The 19362-nt window shown below is 38.5% G+C and overlaps 1 protein-coding gene across 1 annotated transcript in view; it reads left to right on the top strand.

Moving 5' to 3' along the window:
• ACACA (acetyl-CoA carboxylase alpha) overlaps positions 1 to 19362 on the top strand; it is a gene marked incomplete at its 3' end in the record, with an annotated part of 204764 nt that overhangs the window by 127020 nt on the left and 58382 nt on the right. The window contains exons 35-41 of the mRNA XM_082708529.1: positions 177 to 221; positions 7022 to 7063; positions 8139 to 8354; positions 9137 to 9292; positions 11625 to 11828; positions 17238 to 17393; positions 19178 to 19324. Coding sequence (XP_082564655.1) covers positions 177 to 221; positions 7022 to 7063; positions 8139 to 8354; positions 9137 to 9292; positions 11625 to 11828; positions 17238 to 17393; positions 19178 to 19324 — 966 coding nt within the window. The remainder of the gene's footprint in view (positions 1 to 176; positions 222 to 7021; positions 7064 to 8138; positions 8355 to 9136; positions 9293 to 11624; positions 11829 to 17237; positions 17394 to 19177; positions 19325 to 19362) is intronic.

A 19362-nucleotide genomic window follows, 5' to 3' on the forward strand; every position in this document is an offset into this window, starting at 1 on the left:
GGGAATATAATCATATACTTATGTGTAGAGTCTTTGCAAATAGATAACATTCTATAAATTTAATCAGGAAAAATTAATTTAACTCATTGCCTTTTACTTATTACTTAATTCATTTTTAATTTTATTACTGATTGCCAGCTTCTGTTTTTCCTTCTTTTCTGTCGTTCATTTGAAAGGATTTCAGAAAACAGGTCAACTGTGAGGTGGATCAGAGATTTCATGTAAGTAAAAGGAACCACAATGAAAGATTATTTATTGTTTTATCTGTTTGCCACTGATTATTTAAATATATAGAACATGTGTGAATTATTTAGAAGGGCTGACCTGATGTTGGTTCTTGTTTTAGAAAGTGTTAAAATGAATCTTCCACTTCGGTAAGGTGTGTTCAAGCTGGTGGTGTTTTTTTTGTTTTGGGGTTTTTTTTTTGTTTGTTTTTTAAGCCTATAATGAATTCTCAGTATCATCTGAGAAAAAGTTAAGAATGAACATCTGTGTTTATCCAGATGACTAAGGAAGAAGCAGGAACTAACTAGTAATTTCTTCTGTGTACGTAGTGAATTTAGAGACTCGTTAATCAAGAATTGCCGGTTAAGGGGTGCCTGGGTGGCTCAGTGGGTTAAAGCCTCTGCCTTCGACTCAGGTCATGATCCCAGGGTCCTGGGATGGAGCCCCACATCGGGCTCTCTGTTCAGCGGGAGCCTGCCTCTCTGCCTACTTGTGATCTCTGTCAAATAAATAAATAAAATCTAAAAAAAAGGAAGAAGAATTGCCGGTTAAAGGGCACTTGAGTGGTACAGTCTTGTAAAGTCTTCAAGTGTCCAACTCTTGCTTTTGGCTCAGGTGGTGATCTCAGGATTGTGATATTGAGCTCCCTGTCAGGCTCCAAGCTCAGCATGGAGTCTGCTTGGGTTTGTGTCTCTCCCATCCCTCCCCTCTGCACTTGCGTGCTCTTCCTCTCTCTCCCTAAAATAAATAAATCTTAAAAAAAAGAAAAGAAGAACAACAACTGCCGGTTGTACTTTGGGGTCTTGACTTCTACCAAAGTTGGATTCCAGTTCCATTATGGACAATTCTCAATTCTCAATTCTGAAAAATACTCATTTATTATTTAAAATGTTTTAACAGAACCCAAGTTGATGTTTTTGTCTTATGTTAATTCTAGGAACAGGAAATAAATAAAATTAAGCATTAAATTTCTTATTCTCCCATTTATCTAAATTAACTGGCAATATTTATGAAATTAACAATTTTGTTGAAAAAAGAATGAATAATCTGGCATCTAAACTGTGGTATATCCATGATCATACCTAGTGTGATGATAGCCACAAGGTCAAAAATCCAGTTTGCAATCAGGATGTCATTTTCTAAGATTCTAGAAGATATTAGGTTGGAAGTCTTAATTTTCCTGATAAGAATTTTGTTTTGTTTTAACAATTAAGATAATCAAGTTAGTTTTTAAGCACTACTCATTTGCAATAATGAAGCTAGCATTTGGGATTCTGGAAAGGACTTTCTAAATTCAAGGACCTATGTGTGATTACTTTTACCACTTTGTTTATTAGATCTGTAGTACTTGACATTTTGTTTTCCTTCTCACAGTTCACCTTCTTGGTTTAGTCTAAAGAGAAACAAGACAGACTATCCTGCAAGCTAAAGAGCTAAGATACTCTGAAATGCTTTAGGAAATGTTGTGGACTACACAATTCCCTTGTGTTATTGATGTCAGGAAATCAAGCGGAATGCAGATATATATCAATCAATAACTTTTGATAGGAAACTGGAGACAGTGGAGAAGTGAGGAGCTTAAAGAGAACCCTGGGGCTTTAGGAAGAAAAGTCAGGAGCTTAGAGTATAAAATTGATACTTGGGATAGAATATGGAAGCCCATGAATAAATAGTATGGTTGGGAAATGCTGACCAGAACTAAGGTAGATATGCCAGAGCTGAGACCTGGGTTAGGGAAGAGTATTGGACTAGGTTTGATTGATTGATTTAAGATTTTATTTATTTGACGCACAGAGTGTGAGCACAAGCAGGGGATGCTGCAGGCAGAGGAAGAGGAAGAAGCAGGCTCCCCACTGAGCAGGGAGCCCAATGTGGGGCATGATTCCAGGACCCTGGGATCATGATCTAAGCCGAAGGCAGACACTGAACTGTTGACTGAACAACCCAGGGACCCCTGGGCTATGTTCTTAAGTCTTAATGTGGTATTTTGTTTCTCATTGACTTTGGAGTAATATAATAGTCCAGGAAATAATAGTGAACTTGTAAAATTATTTTCCTTTTCCTTAATAGTTCAGACAGAGTCTTCATGTCTATAGCACAGTAACTGGTTTTGTATAATAAGCATTCCATGATAAATTAAAACCCTCCATTAAAACTTCAAAAAACCAAAGCGATTAATTCTCATGGGCATTATTTTTCTTTTGTACTTTCTTACCTCTGAATCTGTGTCATGTCCTAGAGTGTATCTACAGCTTTAAAACATTCTTCTTTCTCTGTGCTATCCAATAGGTTAAATAGGGACATGTATAGGCAAAATCTTCTAGGAATTAAGCCCAGCAGCTGGTCTTCCCCAGGAATCATTGTCCAGTTCCTATTTATAGTGGCTTGTCAAGTGGGAAATCCGTTAAATTATCAAGTGTTTTGTCACGAGTGGGGGAAATGTTGCTTTAGGAGGTAGAAGATGTTAAGGTCTAGGTGTGGACTGGATTTTCTCCGAAGAATTGAATGACAGAGGAGTTGGGGGTGTTTTTATGTTGGGCTCCTTAGAAATGATTAGTGGTTATGCAGGGGGCAAGGGCAACTATTACTGAGCTCCATCCAGGATCTGCAATAGCCAGGAAGCCTTGGCAGGAGTCATACAAATCCAGGGCTCACTCTCGTGGTACTGCTGTGAGATCCTCTGCTGGTGGTAGCTTGCCATTCATGAAGGATGCTTAGCCTCTCTCATGTCATCTGATGTGTGCTTGCCCCGTAGTTAGTGTAGTGTGAAAAAGAGGAAGCTTTCTGGGAGTGTTAGAGATGAATCCCTTGATCTCTCTGGCTTCTTGGTAATCCACTGTGATGTATGCAGCCTCCCCTGTTCTACACTGTGAAATCCCTATATTATTGAATAGAAGAGAGAAGGTGCACATGAGGGGGCAAGGAGACGGGGAAGGTTACCAGGGACAACACTGGCTGGTGTGGAAAGAGGCTGCTGTGCCGTTGTATGGTCCTCTGACTGCTTCAGAACCAGAACCAGCCCATGAGGGCCAGATGGAGGAGACATTCCTAGAGAGTCTATATATTGTTAGGGGCTTATTCAGATGCCAGCGAAAACTTCCTTGTCTAATAGCCACAGTCCCCAGAGAGCTGAGCACTGGAGTCTGCTGCTGCCTTAGTCTCTTAGAGACTTTCTTAGAATAGGGGAATGTATTTTTCTGAGGTGGCCCTGTCCACCAGCAGTGAGGAGACTGGGTCTCCACACTGTTTCCCTGTCCTTTAATTGAATCAAGTGCCCGAAAGAGGATGCGAATAACTGCTTAACATGAGTATTTAAACAAAGTTGGAGGGAAAACAGACCGATTTTTGGAAATCTCTCCTTCATGTTAAAAAATATGTATATTGAAGCCTTTAAAGCCAAAGAACAGGGTCTTTGAGTTTCTGCAGCTGAATAGGTTGTCCAGTTTTATGTAGTATTACTTAAGTCTCTTAGTTTCACTCGAATTTCCGATCTAGAGTTCCAGACAACACAGCAGAAGGTGCTGTTTGATTGGGATGTAAGTATTATGCTTTTTGAAGCTTGCCATCATTTTTTTCAGTGCAGTTTTGTTAAGGATACTAAAATACAAACTTTCAGGATTCTTCTGATCCTTTGCAACTTAAACAAGAGCATTAGGTCCAAACACGGTGTTAAGATTCTAAAATCAGTTTTGCATCTGAGTTTCCTTTTGCTTCTTGTTTGAAGCAAAGATTCATGAGATTTTTAAAATGCTGCTACAAGTCTCCTAGGAGATAGTTGTCGTTCTACCAGTTTTTTAGGAGCCATTCCCGCTTTAAAATGGTTTGGATTATTTGGGCCTGAAGGAAGAACCAACTCACTATCAAAAATAGTTATCATGGTTAGTAGCTCATTTCTTTAAAAAAAAATTGGTATGTCAATTATATCTCAATGAAGCTGGGAAAAAATTGGTAGTTTTGTTTGCTAGTGGATCAACTGTTAGTTTTTCAAAAGGTTTGGTTTGGGCTTTTGTTTTAATTACAGTCTATATAATTAGTTCTCAGCATGTTGAGGTAAAAGAGAATTGCACCAGCAAGTTTCCAATTTCTTCATCTCATTAGGTTTTTAACACGATTATTAGTATCATAATCAGCTATGATGTTTTCTGTTGCAGGTTTTCACATTCTCTGATTTGCAGGGTGTCTTGATTGGCTAATTTAGGCAAATTATTTTGATTGTCTTGATGATGGTTGGCTGATTAGAACACAGCAGGGGTATAATTTCTTCCTGAGAAATGTTGCATTCTTTTGGTTTTTGGTACCAGAACACTAAGAGGGTTTTTCTTTGTGTACATTCAATTATGATATTTGCCCATAACACTATAGAATGCCTGGGAAGCAATTACATTAGTGATGGAATAAGCATGAATGCTGTTAGTGGAAAAATTGGAAGGATGAGGTAGGGTGAAGGAATTTACTACAACTATAGGTCCAGACTTCTGCATTTCTTCTTCTCTTTCTGTGAATTTTTGAGCACTGAAAGAAGTGACTTGCTATAAAAGTGTTCAGAACTTGTATAGCTTTCCAAGGACTACTCAATAATCCTGGTGTTTCATCGCACAGAACTTCTGGCCATCTCTTGTTCTGAACGCTTCACGCTTAAATTGAGGACCTCACTAGGGAACTAAAAATTTGCTTAGAAGCTTAAAAAAAAAAAGTTTGCCTGTATCATCACATAACACTTTTTCTTAAACTTAGTGAAACTGTTTTTTTTTTTTTTTATTTTTGTAGTCTTTGCCTGTCTCTGTCAAGAATTAGCTTCTTTCATTATTTGTTGTAAATTCAGACTGTTTTTTTTCCCCATGACTTTCAATTACTACAAATTTTCTTAATTAGCTGAGTAGTAAAGACAAGTGTTTTTTGGCTATGATTACGAGGTTTTTGAAGAAAAATTATTTTGATCCTGCATATATACACATTTGAATAAATGGTACACTAAATAAATATTTTAATTAATTAATTAGTTGTGGCAGAATAGGATGTATGCTTCAGAGACTTTATCACTTTTCTTGACTCTTCTTTCCGAAAATTGGATGGAAAGATTTTATTATATTTTCTTTTTTTTTTTTTTTTTTTGACCTCTGTTGCTTTTTTAGCTAATGCTCTGAAAGCCATACCTCTCAAGAATAAAACCAAAACGAGGCTAAATAAAGCCATGAGCATGAAATCTACTGACAATTCAGCTGAACATCTTCCTGCTTAACCTTGAAGTCATCTCCATGTTCTTCACTATTATTCAGGGGAATTATTTAGAACAAAACATCATCAGTAAAAGATCAGTGCTGTGTAAAACCCACTTTCAAAGGGCTTTTAAAGACCCAAGCCTGGACAGGGGATTTCCTGGGCTTGCTAAACAAGCTCCTAGAAGCCTGTTAAATGCAGTTTTACAGTCAAAATGCCAAGGAAATGTAAAATGATTTATTGACTGTATAAGCTTTAGCTAAGGTGTGAGGTGTAAATACCTGTGGAAGGTATTCAAGAAGCTCTCAGTAAATTCAGGAACCACAAGTTTTCAGCAGGAGTTTTGCTTTATTTGTTTGTTTTTTTTCCCTTTAAAGCCCCAATTTGTTTTTTTATCTCATTAAGGAGAAGTTCTCTGAATAAGGAATTTGGATTATGACAAGAGTAGAAAGTCAGTGTCCTGCACTTGAAATGGAGTGGTAGAAATGAAAGGGTGTGGGCTCTGGCATCAGAGAGACTCGAGTTCATGTTCAGGTTTTGTGATCCTGGGCATATCACCTGGCCCCGGCTTCCTCAGCTATAGAATAAGTCATCATTATTACCTGAGAGGTTTTTGAAAGTGTTTGGTGGGACAGCACGTAAGAGCTCCTGCCACCTAGAAGGCTTTCGGTTCATGTTTCCTTCATGCTTCCTAAAGTTCATTGAGGGACATTTAGGCAGCTAGCTAGTCCTGGTCTGTCTGCCTTGTACCAGTAAGTGTTTGATTATTGCACTCATAATGAAGGAGATACCTAATGAAACCTCCTATGGAGGCAAATAGTAATGACTTGATTCCAACACTGCCAGTAGAGTCTCCCATCCGAGAAGCAGGGGTATTTGGTGTTAATAAGTTAAATTTCAGAAACTAATGGACTCTGCTAATTGAATTCATCTTTGTTAATTAATAAGGTTCTAGGAAATTGGTTGCTTTGTTGTGTAATGCCCTGCAAAAGAGCAGTAAGACCTAATGACTACAAGTTCACTAGTTCCGTCCCATTCTCTTATACATAAAGTGGTAGTGACCAAAGTAACATCTTATGCTTTTGCTTTGTCTTAAAGTATTATTGTTTAAACCCTTGGAGTTATTGACTTGAGAGCGAATGTGGAAAAAACATGGATTGGGGATCCTGTGCTGTCTGGCTAGTTTACATTTTAAGAGTTTCTTAAGGAGAAACTTGGGAAATCAGTCTCTTAACTACTTTTGAAATGCTGCCGCATAAGTGTGTATTGGTTTTATTTGCCAGGTTATGCCAAAAGCAAAACCTGGAAAGATTCTTTTTTTTCACTTGGGAGATGAAAAAATACTAATTTTGTTTTCCCATAGAAGAGGATAGCTATTAAAGTGAGGGTGATAGTGTGGTGATTTCAAATTTGGAAGTGGGGTCAAAGTGGTAGTTACCCAGAGGATCATTCATATTCCCCGGGCTAAGCTTAGGTAAGGAGCATGTTTTCTAGGAACGGCCTCCTAGATGCGTGACTGTTTATCCCCAAAGAGTCATATCCATGAAAGACTGAAACATTTTCCCCTTCTTTTACACAGAGAGAATTTCCTAAATTTTTCACCTTCCGAGCAAGGGATAAGGTAAGGACAAATTTCCTTCCTGCCTTTTTTTTTTTTTTTAAATCTTCATTTTGTTCTTAAAAACCCAAGAGTGACTTATCTTTGTCATGTGCTCTTCTTGCCATTCTCCTTTCTCTGACTGAACTTGTGCTTTCCCTTGCCATATATGTGTCTCGGCACTAAAGAAGACTCCTTTCTGAAAGAGTTTGGTTTAGGAAACAATCAAATGTGTTGAGCTATCCGGAGAAAGCGATAACTTCTCACAGTCCTCCCTATGGTTTAGGATGATCCTAATGATATATTAAAGGACTGCTATACTTACTAGTAGTATTCTTGTCACCCACAGGCAGCAGTTCATTTATACCCAAGTCTATGCGCATTTGTTTATGTGCATTTGTTTTTCAATTTTAAAATACAGAATTTCAGACCGCATTGGTTTCTTCCTGTAACTGACTTTGGATCTCCCCCTCCATTCAGTCAGTTGACATCTGCACTGGACGAACAATTTTATTTCAGCAAAACATGGAGTAAATGTAAATTAAACTTTAAGAAAAAAAAGAGAGATAAATAATAATATATCTATAGGGATAGTGAATATTCCAAAGCCAAATATTTTTATTTTTAAAAACTAGATGATATTTATTTGTTGAGTATTTACTGTGTCATCTGTACGGTGCCAGAAATAAGAGTATAAAACGGGCCCTGCCTGTAAACATTTGGGTAAACCCAAAACACCAGTATGTGAAGTAGATATTAATATGAAGCACTCTGTGATTAATTATAAAAAATGAATTGTATAGATGGTAATGCAGTGGGAGTTGAGGGAATTGGTGTTTTTGTTGACTTGTTTTTAATGGAGAGCATCACTGCTTGTAAAAGCATAAACGATAAAAGCTTGGGAAGTAAATAGGCACTTTAGTCCCTAATCTTACATAAGCTATAGCATTATCCTTGAATGTAGCTCATTTTTGTTGCTTATTTGCGCATGATCATTTATGTTTCTGTTTTTAAGCATCTCTTCTATTTACATGTTCTTCATAATATAATTTTCTAATTGCCTCTTTTGAGCTCTTTTGTTCTCCACTTTTGTGCTCAGTTTGAGGAGGATCGTATCTATCGTCACCTGGAGCCTGCCCTAGCTTTCCAGTTAGAGCTGAACCGGATGAGAAATTTTGACCTTACTGCCATTCCATGTGCGAATCACAAGATGCACCTGTATCTTGGGGCAGCCAAGGTGGAAGTGGGCACAGAAGTGACAGACTACAGGTTCTTCGTGCGTGCAATCATCAGACATTCTGATCTAGTCACCAAGGTGGGTCCTGTACTTTGGTGCGAAGTCATCCCTGAGGGAAGGGGCAGAGAATCAGGCATTGTTGAAAATCAGGTTTTCATGTTTTAAATCATTTTTTGAATCATTATTTTCATTCTTCCCACTCTCCAGTAACCAGCAGAAGTCTGACAGTCCTTTCTCTCACAAAAATAAGTACTCCATATTATAAAGGGCAAATAAATATTCCATATTATAAGGGGCTTTAAAAAATTTTTTTTTAGGTAGTAGAAGCATGAAAGCACTCACTTGAGAAGAGCAAAAGCGTCTTAATGGAAAAATCACAGCTAGAGTTAGGTGACGATAGAAGATAGAGTTGGCCCCGTTGTAAGCCCATCTAGACAGGGTAGTTTCTGTGTATAGCAAGGCACTTCCCTCCATGTTAATTACTGCATCCCAAAGCTATACCCTTTTTCAACTTTCACTTTCCAAATAGATTTATTTTCTAAACTGCTCCATATGCCATATGTCATATGTGAAATGTAATCCTATTGGAGGTATAGCTCTGGGGGTGCCCAGCATGTCCAACTATTGGAAGGAAATGGCTTGCTAGGGGGCAGGAGGAAGGGCTGGCAGAAGCTCTTTATCTGACCTTTGCCTGCCTCTGCCACCCACAGTTGTTGAGTTACGCTAGGAAGGAAGGTAATAAGCAGGTGCCTTATGATTCATGATATATTACTACTCAAGTCATTACAGTAGCCAGTTCTTTATTGATATTGACTCTTCTGCAACACCCTAACATGGATGTTGATTTTCTTCTTACATAGGAAGCTTCTTTTGAATATCTACAAAATGAAGGGGAGAGGCTGCTCCTAGAAGCCATGGATGAGTTGGAAGTTGCTTTTAATAATACAAATGTTCGCACTGACTGCAACCACATCTTCCTCAACTTTGTGCCCACAGTCATCATGGACCCATCAAAGGTACATTTCTCCTTAGCTTCTCTTCCAGCACCACCAAACACAAGCAGAGAGATTCATCCATATTTATTTTCACTTGGACCTGGAAATGGGTACTCTTGGTCAGCTAGTTGAGCCCTTAATCTTTAAGGTTTACAGAATGCTTGTGAGACAGGGTTTCCAGAGGGTGTCAGAAATTTAATATAGCCCTTGAAAGCAGACCTCAAAACAGAAGATGGTATGCTGTTATCTTGCTGGTAAGCAGTACAAAAACATAAAATCCCTTTCTGTTAATCCATTGGTATCTGCTCCATGATATTTGTCATCGCAGTGGTCCTGTTTTTATATAATTCCCTAGGATTTCTCATCTGGAATAACTTCAATATTATTGGGCCTTTTGGCAAAACTGCTGCTGGTTTGCACAAAATGTTACTTACCTGGTGGCCTTAGGGAGGCAGTGCACCTTACCAATGTGTCTAACCTGTTTATCTTCAGTATTTTTCCACAGGGAGGGGATTTGTTTGATAAGGAATTTTCACATGTATTATGTATGTTTTCTATCCTGAGGTTCTATTCTAAAATCCATTCCATATAATTTAGGGAAGGAAAACAGGGTGACTCTGTACTTGACCTTCTATCCCAGGTGTAATAAATACAAGCCGCTCTCTGTTTGTATTCCCTCTAACCTTGTTCTGCCGTGGTATTGTGGAATTTCGTTAGGAGAATCAAGTATCCCCCTTTCTCAAGATCATTTGTAGGCATGGACTTTTGCTTTTTTGAACTGAATTTCTAAGACCTGAAAAATCATTTTCTGCTGTTTTTCTTCAAGACTCCGAAACAACTGATAGGTTGCTTTAGCCTATCAAGAAAATCAAGGACCACTCACTGAGTATCAAGTTTCATCATCTAGTTTAGGTAAAGGTCTCCTAAGCATTCTGGGACTGATGAGGCTAGAATCTGAGAACATGGCCAGGTCGCTGTATAATTATATATATTTTCAAATTTGACTTACCATTTCTCAGTAAGTTTTTTTTATATCTGCCTCTCTGCTTCCACTCTAAATACTCATACACCCTAACTATGCCTTTCCAGTCATAGAGAGCTGTCAGTTTCCTCTATGTAGAGAATGTTGGCTTTTTTAACCTCAAGAAAAGAACAGATGATACCTTTAGGTTAACAAGCAAGCCAGCTCTTTGAAATCCATTCTTTTTTTTTTTTTATATGACTTTATTTATTTATTTGACAGAGAGAGAGAGAGCAAGAGGGGGAACACAAGCAGGGGGAGTGGGAGAGGTAGAAGCAGGCTCCCCACCAAGCAGGGAACCCAATGCAGGACCACGGGATCATAACCCAAGCCAATGGCAGACGCCTAAACAACCGAGCCACCCAGTTGCCCTCGAAATCCATTCTGATCTAAGATTCTGTGAAGCAAAACAGACTGCAAGGGTAGCACATACTTCTGAAGTACCATAAGAGAAGTGTGGTAGAAAATATTTTTGATATTTTCTAAGTTGAAGAAGCATTTTAGAAATATACTTCATTTAAGAAAACATTTATTTTGAGTAGCATGTCCTAGCTGTCTACAGCTGTATTGGGAAAACAAGATTTCACTTTAGAATATCAACAAGGAAAAATCCCATCTGAGGCCATTTGGTTAAAACAGCTTGTCTAAACCTGAAAACTAGGAGCAGTAAGCTGCCTTTGTATAAGCCTTAGAGAAACTATGGAACATCTGCCTCATCTACTTAAATCCCAGTTGGACTTGGCAATGACCAAGGTTCAGAGCTCTGTTTAGAGAGAGCATTCTAGCCCCACCTACAAATCGCCTCTTTTTAATTTGTGCAATTTACCAAGCAGCATATATTATTAAGTTTAATAAAATTGTATTGGAAAAAGCTCATGGTGGTAATTGCTATGATGATTTAAGGTCCTGTAAGTGCAATGAAACATAGTTACCATGCATATAAATGCTACTTAATAGCTGTTTAACTAGAGATTTTATTCTTATTTGGGGCTTTTTCTTAAATCCCATGGCTTGTAATTTTAGATATTGCAGATCTTTGATAGAGAATATGAATATAATTGGGAAAGGTGTAGGGAGTTGCATAGATTTGGGTGTTGTGAGCCAGAGAACCCCACTCCCATGCTGGGCTGGCATGAAATTGTCCCTGACTTGTTCTAAGCAAGAGTAGGGTTGGGAGAAATTATCTTTCCTTTCATAAGGAATACATGTAGTCCACATCTCCAGAAACCAGCACCTTTTTCCATCCCTTCTTTCCCAAAGATGGGCAGACCTGAAAACAGGTTCTAGTTACAAAGTGTTTAAGTTTTGTGCTTGGTGATGTGTCTGTGACAGATTGAGGAATCTGTGCGGAGCATGGTAATGCGCTATGGAAGTCGGCTGTGGAAATTACGTGTCCTCCAGGCAGAACTGAAAATCAACATTCGCCTGACGCCAACTGGAAAAGCAATTCCCATCCGCCTCTTCCTGACCAACGAGTCTGGCTATTACTTGGACATCAGTTTGTATAAAGAGGTGACTGACTCCAGGACAGCACAGGTACAGTGGTCAAGCAGGCTCCCCAGAGTTTTGATTGGGTCCTAAAGATGAGCTCCCTGTCCTTGTTATGGAAGATGCAGATTCACGTTTCCCATTGGTTTACATCAGGGAGTTACCCCCTGTCAGCAATGGTCACATAAATTTGAAAAACTTCATTTGCCTTATAAGATGTGCCTGTGTTGTTACATACTGATGAGCCCTAACAGACGCCAAGTGAACCTGATTCCAGAGGTAATTCTGCAATTTAGGGTTCTTTTTAGGAGGGCTCTTAAGCTACCTGAACTATCTGGTATGGTCTGGTCTGGTCTGATCTGTCCTATTTTCAGCCCAGATAGTCTACTCATTGGGAAGGAAAGAAAAGAGAATTGTTGAAGTGTGTCACCAACTTTCATTTTAAAAAAGGAAAATTTCATATAATAGCTTGAACAATGTCAAGCCATGACTTCATCATATTTACCCATTGTTATTCCATTTACACTTTTCCTTCAAAGAGCTCGGTGTATTATATATCTATAAAAGAGCAAAGTAGCAAACTTTAACCACCTTTTCAGGTAGGAAAAACAAGACTGTGAAAATGGAGGATGACTCTGCAGTAGATTGATTCTGTCATAATAGAGAATTCCTTTTTTTTTTTTTAAATTAACATATAATGTGTTATTTGCTTCAGGGGTATAGGTCTGTGATTCATTGGTCTAACACAATTCACAGCACTCACCATAGCACATAACCTCCCTAATATCCATAACCCCACTACCCTCTTCCTCCCTCCCAGCCCCCCAGCAACCCTCAGTTTGTTTTCTGAGATTAAGAGTTAGAGAATTCTTCTTAATCTATGTTACCACCTTCATTTCTAAATATTTGTGCCATTTGCTATGATACTGGATTTAGGTTGGTTTGCCCATGGCTCACATATTCTTTTTTTTTTTTTCTTTTTAAAGATTGTATTTATTTATTTGGCAGATCACAAGTAGGCAGAGAGGCAAGCAGAGAGAGGAAGAGAAGCCGGCTCCCTGGTGAGCAGAGAGCCAGATGTGGGGCTTGATCCCAGGACCCTTGGGATCATGACCTGAGCAGAAGGCAGAGGCTTAACCTACTGAGCCACCCAGGTGCCCCATGCCATGGCTCACATATTCTTAAGAACCAGGATGTTATTTTAGGTTTTTGGCCTAAACTTGGGAAGTGCATTTCTTCTGGTTAAAGGATGGCCTTGCTCCAGTGTGTGTATGCCAAGATCTCTGTTTGCTCTATGTATTAGGTACTGGGAAGAGATTGTAGGTCTCTTGTTTTTATCTATGTCCTTTTAAGTCCAGGAATAGCAACAAGAGAAGACATTTTTGCCAGTATTTTGAAGGTGAGTTTTAAAAATTTGAGTTTGGATAGTTGTCAGAGTGACCTTTTTTGTCAGAGTGACCTTTTTTTTTTTTTTTAAAGATTTTATTTATTTATTCGACAGAGAGAGATCACAAGTAGGCAGAGAGGAAGGCAGAGAGAGAGGAGGAAGCAAGCTCCCTGCTGAGCAGAGAGAGATGCGGGACTCGATCCCAGGACCCTGAGATCATGACCTGAGCCGAAGGCAGCGGCTTAACCCACTGAGCCACCCAGGCGCCCTCAGAGTGACCTTTCATTTTGTGCTTTGATTCCCAGTTAGATGGCCAGAGAAATCTATCCAGTGAGAAGTGAACAGTTAAAACAGAGAGAGAGAGAGTGAGCACAAGAGTGCACAGGGTGAGCAAGAGAAAGAGTATACAATAATTTTTGCTGCATTTGATGTTTTTCAGGACAACCTTAAAGACATTTTCAGTCAAAGCTTTCCGTGGTCAGGGATATTTTTAATTAACTTCTACAATGGCTTTAAGGCAGGTCTATTCTTGTGAAAAATAAGATGGCCACTTGAGATTTTAATGTTTTTGATAAATATGTTTGTTCTTCATAACTACCTTTTTTTTTTTCCTTTCTTTCATTAGAAAGCTCTTAGATTTCCCTCATTCTGGCTTATGATGGCACAAGGGCATGAAAGGCTCAGACACCTTCAGTCAGGATTTAGTCCTATGCCTGGCACAGAATAAGCATTCATTAAGTATCTGAAAGAATGAGTGAGCTACCTTTTGCCTGAGGGAAAACCCCTATGACCTTGGGTCCTGCATATTAGGAAGCCCTGAAGGAAGAGGTCTCCCTCAGGCTCTTCAGCTGAGGGAGTCCAGCAGCCACTGAGGGGCCCAAGAGCCCCTGGCTAGAGGAAGAAAGCAACAAAAGGAACCGCCTTCTGCTCTGCTTTGGTGCTTTTAATGTCTGCCTGATGCTTATTGCCAATTTGTCCCTCCCCTCCCCGTTTTTGTTCTAGTGAGTCGTTATGGAAATCTAAAATAATGTAGAACCCTGTGTATCATTCATTCATTTGTTCATTGGTGTAACATTGATTGACCACCTATAGTGTGTCAGGCAATAATGGACTCAAAGATAAAAAGTAATCTCTACTCTTGAGAAATTTACATCAGGGGGAAGAAGACAGATAACTAGTTTCTCTGTAGTATGATTATGATTTATGCTATCATAAAACAGGTATAAAGTTCTAAGGGAGCAGACTTACAGGATCAGAGATCGTTTTCCAAGAGAAGCCCTGTGGATGGCTCCTGGGGAAAGGTGTATGATATATAAAATATATACATGTTTTCATGAACTTGTAAACCATATACTTACTACCCATTTTTAACTCCTGTGTCCATTATAGTAGAAAGTGGAATTATTGTAGCTAGCTGATCATTCAGTAGCATCCGTTGCCCTCAACCTCTTGCTCAGCACTTCGTTTATTTTTTATGACAACAAGAAGCAAGGTTGACTGGCTTGAGCTTCATTTTGTTTCATTTGCCTGGTAAAGTCTTTATGTTATTAGCTGTACTAAACACTGATGTCAGCCAGTCATAGTGGGAGAAGAGATTTGGGTAATCCATTGCCTATGTCAGTTGATTTCCAAGTGTAGTATAAGGGAGAAAGTATACATTTTTAAATGACCTTTATTAAGATACAATTTACATATAAAATGCACTTATTTAATGTATATACTTCATTCTGAAATTGTATACACCTGTATAACCACCATCACAGACATTATAGAGAACATCTTCATACCCCTAAATGGTCTCGTATTTTCTTCTGCGGAGTCAAAGATAGAGTCACTAGCCCCAGCTCTAGGCAACCGTATTCATCTGCTTTCTATTGTTATAGGTAAGTTTTGCCTATCCTAGAATTTCATATAAATGAAATTAGACACTGTGTACAATGTATCTGGCTTCTTTTGCTCAGTATAATATTTTTGAGATTCATCTATGTTGGGTAGACAATGGGTGGTATGTTCCTCTTCATTGCTGAATGGTATTCTGTTTTATGGATATACCCTAGATGTACCCAAATTTTTATTTGTTTACCTCTTGATGGACATTTGAAGTACTGTTTTCCAGTTTGGGCTACTATGTATAAAGCTGCCATAAGAACATTGATTTACAAGTCTTTGTGTAGATACATATTTATTTCTCCTGGGAATATAGAAGAGTGTAATTACTGGGTCACAGGAAGGGTATGTTTAACTTTATAAGAAAGTACTAAACTGTTTGCCAAAGTAGTCCTACCATTTTAAATTCCCATCAGCAGTGAGTCTACCTAGAGGGCTTTCTCCAGTCCCTTTTCTCAGTCCACATAATTATGTTGCTTAACTAATGACCAGCCTCCCTTCATTCCACCTTGGCAAAAGTGAGTTTCAAACTCTGTACCCATGGCTCTTGTCTTTGCTAATAGACAGGAAGCAGCAAGAACCTGCTGCTTTTACTCCTTTTTCTTATTTTGATTCAGTTTAATTCCTCTGAGTCCAATTTTCTTTTTTTTTTTTTAAGATTTTATTTATTTATTTGTCATAGAGAGAGCACAAGCAGGTAGAGTGGCAGGCAGAGGCAGAGAGAGAAGCAGGCTCCCTGCTGGACAAGGAGCCTGATGCGGGCCTCGATCCTAGGACCCCAGGTTCATGATCTGAGCTGAAGGCAGTGGCTTAACCGACTGAGCCACCTAGGAGTCCCCAATTTTCTTATTCTAACACACTGACCTCACTTAACACTTTGCTCTCTTAAAACATTGCCATTTCTACCGAAGACATTGCTAATTCTACCTCCTACCCAGTGACTTTGACCATTAGTCATGTGGAATAGGACTGGAAGCTCCCTTCTTGGGGTTGTAAGCCGCCCAAGACAATTTTTGCCCACTATAGGACCTGACTGACAAGTCAGTAGAATATACTTGTTCCTCTGAGGGAGGAGGCTAAGGATTCACTTACCTAAATGTTGTCCAGGGTTTGGGAAAGTACTCAGTTCTGTTGTTAAGCCTATATGTTATGTTCACAAATCTGTTCCTTAATGGTCTATTTTAGACCAGCTTATCTATTTTAGACCAGAATAGATATGTGGGTTTACACGCATACCCTTATTTCCCACATTTGTATTCACTGTGTTGGGAGTCTATATTTTATGTATTCGTGCATAAAGTGCCTAGTTTAGTGTCATACAGCGCCTGGGCACTCAATAGAGATTAACTGAATTGAAATAATGGCATCCCTTGTAAATATTCATAAGCAAATAAAACTACCTAAATAAATGGAGTATGAAGTACTCTTCTAGAAATGTTTGAGTTAAAGTGATTAAAAACTGGTGTGGCTATTTCCTTATGTGACAATATAGGTATTGCAGGAGCGATTCAGTAGTTGCGGACATAGTATATTGGGGAGATAAATATATATATCTGTATTATATGAATATATATAATAACACATTTATTTTACTATAGGCTATATCTTATGAGCTAACAAGAACAGACTAGCTAGATGGATGGCTGAAATCCATTTCTGGCAGAAATCTTTGAATCCTTTCTGTGGCTAATAACACTTAAAAAGCACCTTCTAATCAAGTAGACTAAGCACAGATAATAGGTTAGAGCCTTGACCTGGCCTTCTGCTGTTGGGGAAAGAGCAGAATTCTCTTCAGTGCATAGCTGTTTCTCAACTTAAATGTGAGGACTGCTCAGACTTGTTAGCTGACATACTTCATTTCTGAGTATATGAAATTCAAGTCACTTTCGAAGGCAAGCATTGTCATTCTGTCTCTGAGATGTGAAATTTACACTGTGCTTTCTTGTTGATTTCAACTAATCCAAAATCGAGAGCAACCCATGGTGTGTCATTGGTTTCATACCGTTTTTTGGAGTTGGATCATCTGTAGAGAGGTGAGAACACTACCCAATGTGTAAAGGCATGTCTTAGCTACTCAGCCCACCAAAAATGTGTTTCAAGAAATAACATCTATGAGAAAAGCCCATCTAGGCAGCTGATTTTATTCTCTGTTAACTTCCCATGCCATTCTCTTTCTCCTGCAGATCATGTTTCAGGCATATGGAGATAAACAGGGACCATTGCATGGAATGCTAATCAACACTCCATATGTCACCAAAGACCTGCTTCAATCAAAGAGATTCCAGGCACAATCCTTGGGGACAACATACATATATGATATCCCAGAGATGTTTCGGCAGGTAAAGGGGGCTACCTGAAGGCAGCTTAGCCTGGAATGGGGGCACTCACAAAGGGCAGGAAATATCTTAACACTACTCTCATTTCTATCTCGTTTGGGATTTGGTGACCGCCAACTCCAATATTGGGTAGTTCTTTATGAATTAACGGGGAATTGTGAGGATAGAAGCCTCTGTTGAGTAGAAGAAAGTAAACTGAGATAGCATGCTTCTGATGGTAATTTATAATGACCTGTGTGAGGAGTTATGTTCGGGTATGTATCTCCTAAGCCCGTAATCAAATTATGGATGTTAAAAAAGAGATTTGAAACTCTTATTCTCTTTTTCCTATTTTCCAAGATAACCCAGGTCTTTAGCTGATAGCCTAGGTTAATATGATGAGAATCAATACCAATAACATATACAAATGGATATAGTGTTCATGATGCACAGTTTAACGTATCAATTCTTTTGTGGGAAATATATTATAGCTGAATAAAAACTAGTGTGAGAAAAATACGGCATTATGATTCTCATCCTTTATATGAAAATAAATTCCTTTGATCTGTATGGTGAATCATCTCTGTGCTGCAGATTTTTCTTCCATCAATGGAAGGCAAAAAAAGTACATCCACAGCAGAAAATGCAACATACAAAGTATCAAAAGAATATTGAATTTGTCCTTAAAAAAAATCTATGAATATAAGATTTTTCCACATCTCCTAGTCAGTACTACCAGTATTACCACACTTGAATTTTAATAAAGTAATATATGTGGCCTTGGTAAATAGACTGTCTGTAATTTCTCTATTAGTCACAAGTACAAGAGATTTCCTTTATGTAGTCATTTGTTTCCAAGTTCTCTCTCTAGAAACATAGCTATCTTCATTTAGTATTACCAGCATTATTAGCCTACAAGTTGAGTTTTGGTTCTGTTCCCCAGTGTCAGAACTATAAATAGAAATGTCATTCTATATAATTCTCCCTATAGAATAGACATAAACACTGTGATTGGAACATGTAGGTATAAATGCATCATATTGCCTTTAAATGTTGCTTTGAGACAAGCAAAGAAACAACTAGTTGCCACTTCAGGAGGTATTTGTTTTCGTAGTACAGAAGTTAGAAATGAAAATTATAATGGTTTTTAAGTGGATTGGTGTGTCTGTTTTCTCAGATTTGAGCAAAATTGATCTGCACATTTACAAATAGTCCTATACCCTTCATGAGGGCCGATAGATCTGAAAAGGCATTAGAAAGAGGATACTTCCCCTGAACCGCTAGTAGAAACTTTATTCTTGCCTTCTTGGGTTTTCTTTGTTATTAGCCAACTGTCATATCACTTTTCCTAGAGGCTAAGGATTTCTTTCTATTTATTTATTTATTCATTTTTCTATTCCATTTTTCTTCCATTTTTAAAAAATGGAATTTTTTTTTCATTTTTGAAAAAGAGGGATTAATGCTATTTAGTTTTTTATTTTAATTTTCCTGAGGGGGTGGTGGTCAGGTCTGTTTGTTAGGTCTGTTGTGTTTGTTAATGCTCTCATGCTGATTCAATATCAATCAGCAATTTGACTTTGTTGGAAAAGTGCCTGCTTTTGACATGTGAAAACATTATGTGAAAAATAATTACAGATCTGTTTTTTAACTGAGACTGAGAGCTGTAGAATTTGGCCTAATGCTTCAATGCTCAGCAGAACACTGGGAAAGGAAAGAGCAAAATTAGAATGACTAAAACTTAGCATTTATTTTTGTGTATGCTGAATTGCTCATTGTCACTGATGAGTCAAACTTTTCTCCTCTGCTAGTCTCTGATCAAACTCTGGGAGTCTATGTCCTCTCAGGCATTCCTTCCATCACCACCCCTGCCTTCTGACATGCTGACATATACGGAGCTCGTGTTGGATGATCAAGGTCAGCTGGTCCACATGAACAGGCTTCCAGGAGGAAATGAGGCAAGTAGCTGAGTTCCCTTCCCCCTTTCCTTATCTCT

Source organism: Mustela nivalis, assembly GCF_964662115.1.
Source record: "Mustela nivalis genome assembly, chromosome: 17".
Taxonomy (NCBI): domain Eukaryota; kingdom Metazoa; phylum Chordata; class Mammalia; order Carnivora; family Mustelidae; genus Mustela; species Mustela nivalis.